General features: G+C 30.7%; 1 protein-coding gene across 1 annotated transcript in view; it reads left to right on the top strand.

Moving 5' to 3' along the window:
• Positions 1–272: 272 nt before the first annotated feature.
• LOC148953200 (telomere length regulation protein TEL2 homolog) overlaps positions 273–3,800 on the top strand; it is a 17,311-nt gene continuing 13,783 nt past the window's right edge. The window contains exon 1 of the mRNA XM_089087902.1: positions 273–504. Within this exon, the coding sequence (XP_088944028.1) occupies positions 273–504 (232 nt within the window). The remainder of the gene's footprint in view (positions 505–3,800) is intronic.

Here is a 3,800-nt window from a genome sequence, read left to right as displayed (position 1 = left end):
GTTTTTCCTGAAAGTTTCAACTAAATCCCATCACCGCCCCTGTGTCCTACAAAGATGGGGATATTTAATGCATATGTCGGCTCAGTCCTACTATATGGCACAGAAAATTGGCCAGCAACCCCCAAGACTTTGAGCATGCTGGAAGTAATTCAAGGAAAAGGACTCTGGAAGATAGAGGGACTTTGTTGGTACGACTTTATCAGTAACACAAACCTCGTGTCCCGTACGATGCAGGTTGCGTTCTTCCTTCAATTTGCGCAACGCACACTGAGATGATATGGCCACCTTCTCTGAATGCCAAAAGAGACCCCTTCATTGTATTTGATTTTAACCCTGTGGTCTCTGGATGGGAGGGACCACACGGTCGCCCAAGAGCAAGATGGTCCGAAAATGTACATAATTTTCTAAGTAGGACAAGCATAAGACCCGAAGATGTACCAGCGGCAGCTCAAGATCGTGTTTACTGGAGAAGGATAGTGTCGGCTCTCTCGACACTAGCGCCAAGTCAGCAGGAGAATTGAGTCAAAAGTAAGTCAAGTTAATGAAGATACTAGGCAAGAAATTAAAAAAGAAAATTGAAAATAATAGAATTTCCTAGTGACAAGAGAATGTAACTATGCCAAGGTAAACCACAACAAAACACTACTTAAATATTCCAACTCTTTCATTTCAATGAAACAAATTCAAAATGAACTTTGAAAAATCATAAAAATGTAAGTGTGATACGGTAAACCACGACAAAGCACTGTTGAAATATTCTAACTCTTGCAGTTCAAGGACTAAAATCCAAGATGAGCTTTGAAAAAATCTAGAGACAGCTACTGCGACAATATAAAACCACGCCAAAACATTACCGAAATAAACAGACTCTTGCATTTCAATTACAACAACAGCAAGAAAATTCGAAAAATAAATGGATTGTAACCTTTACGTGTTAAACGACAAGGAAACACTACAGAAATATTCCAACTCTTGCATTTCAACGACAAAAATCCGAATTGAACTTTGGAAAAACAATATAATAGAAGCTTGACAAGGTAACCACCACAAAACACAACCGAAATATTCCACCTCTTACACTACAACGAATGAAATTCAAAAAATGAACTTTGAAACATCAGGAGAATGTAATTGTAATAATGTTAACCACGACATAACGCTATTCAAATATTCCAACTCTTGAATTTCAATGGAAACAACGGAACTAAACTACGAAAATTCTTTATATAGTGAGCTTTTCATTTTAAACGACGCCAAACACTACCGAAATATTCCAACTCTTGCATTTCCAGGAAAGAAATTTAAAATTAACTTTGAAAAATCAAGAGAATGTAATCATGACAAGGTAAACCACGACAAAACTGTCTTTAAATAGTCCAACTCTTTCATTTTAACGAAAGAAATCCAAACTGAAGTTTGAAAATAAGAGAATGTAATTGTGAAAAGGTAAACAACGACAAAAATCTACTGAAATATTCCAACTCTTGCATTTCAATGAAAGAAATTCAAAATGAACTTTGAAAAATCAAGAGAATGTAACTGTGACACGGTAAATCACGACAAAACACTACTGAAATATTCCAACTCTTGCATTTCAACGAAATAAATTCAAATGCAAAGTTAAATCAATAAATTAATTATGAGAGAAAATGTAAACCATGACAAACCAAGAAATATATTGTAAAACTTTAATTTAAAAGAATGAAATTCAAAATAAACTTTGAAAAATCAATAGACTGTAAATGTGACACGGTAAACCACGACAAAGCCCTACTTAACTATACCAACTCTTGCATTTCGATGAAAGAAATTAAAATAAAATTTGAAAAATCAAGAGAATGTAGCTGTGGCTAGTTAAACCACCAAAAAACACTACTTAAAAATTTCCAACTCGCGCATTTCAACGAAATAAATTCAAAATGATCTTTGAAAAATCAATATAATGTAAGTGCTACAAGTTAAACCACTAAAAAACACTACTTAAATATTACAAGTATTGAATTTAAATTAAATAAATCAAAAATGAAATTTGAAAAATCATGATATTTTAACTGTGAAAATGTAAACCAAGACAAAACACTACTGAAATATTACAACTCTTGCATTTCAAAGAAAGAAATACAAAATGAACTTTTGAAAATCAAGAGAATGTAACCATGACAAGGTAACCACCACAAAACACTACAGAAATATTCCAACTCTTGCATTTCAACGTAAGAAATTCAAAATGAACTTCGAAAAATCAAGAGAATGTAACTATGACAAGGTAAACCACAACAAAACACTACTGAAATATTCCAACTCTTTCATTTAAAATAAATAAATACAAAAATAAAATTTAAAAATAAGAGAATTTAAATATGACAAGGTAAACCATAATACAACACTACTTAAATATTCCAATTCTTACATTTCAAATCAAGAAATCATCAATAAAATTTTACAAATAAATAGAATATAATTTTGACAATTTTTACTTAAAAAAAATACTACTGAAATAGTACAACTCTTTCATTTCATCGAAAGAAATTCAAAAAGAACATTTAAAATACGAGAAGTTAATTTTGACAAGATAATGTAACGATGACAAGGTAAACCGCAACAAACCACTACTTAAATATTCCAAATCTATCATTAAAATTAAATAAATAAAAAATGAACTTTTAATACTCATGAGAATGTAATTGTGACAATGTAAACCACGACCAAACACTACTGAAATATTCTAACTCTTTCATTTCAACAAATGAAATACAAAATGATCTTTGAAAAATATAGAGAATGTAAGTGTGACAAGTTAAACAATTAAAAAACACTACTTAAATATTCCAAATTTTTAATTTAAATTAAATAAATCCAAAATTACATTTTGAAAAAAAATATAATGTAAGTTTGACAAATTAAACGACGACAAAACACTACTGAAATATTCCAACTCTTGCATTTCAACGAAATAAATCCAAAATGAACTTTGGAAAATCAAGAGAATGTAACCGTTACACGGTAAACCTCAACAACACACTACTGAAATATTCAAATTCTTTCATTTCAACTCAATAAATACAAAATGAAGTTTGAAAATAAGAGAATGTAATAGTGACAAGGTAAACCACGACAAAACACTACTGAAATATTCCAACTCTTACATTTCAACGAAAAAAATTCAAAATGGACTTTGAAATATCAAGAGGATATAACTGCGACAAGGTAAACCACGACAAAATGCGACTGAAATATTACAACTCGTGCATTTCAAGGAAAGAAATCCAAAATGAACTTTGAAAAATCAAGAGAATTTAACTGCGACAAGGTAAACCATAAAAAAACACTACTGAAACATTCCAACTCTTGCATTTCAATGAAAGGAATCCATAACGAACATCGAAAAATCAAGAAAATGTAAATGCGACAAGGTAAACCATGACACAACATTACTGAAATATTCCAACTCTTGAATTTCAACGAAATAAATACAAAATTAACTTTGAAAAATAAAGAGAAAGTAACTGTGACAAGTTAACCCCGACAAAACACTACTGAAATATTCTAACTTTTGCATTTCAACGGAAGAAATCCAAAATGAACTTTTAAAAATCAAGAGAATGTAACTGTGACAAGGTAAAGCACAACAAAACACTACTGAAATATTCCAACTCTTGCATTTCAAAGAAAGAAACCCAATATGAACTTTGAAAAATCAAGAGAATGTAAGTGTGACAAGGTAAACCACAACAAAACACTACTGAAATATTCCAACTCTTGCATTTCAAAGAAATAAAGTCAAAAATGAACTTTTAAAA

This window comes from Artemia sp. Qi Xiang Cuo, chromosome 4, assembly GCF_049724085.1.
Source record: "Artemia sp. Qi Xiang Cuo chromosome 4, ASM4972408v1, whole genome shotgun sequence".
NCBI classification, from domain to species: Eukaryota; Metazoa; Arthropoda; class Branchiopoda; order Anostraca; family Artemiidae; genus Artemia; species Artemia sp. Qi Xiang Cuo.
This window is presented reverse-complemented; position numbering and strand designations above follow the sequence as displayed.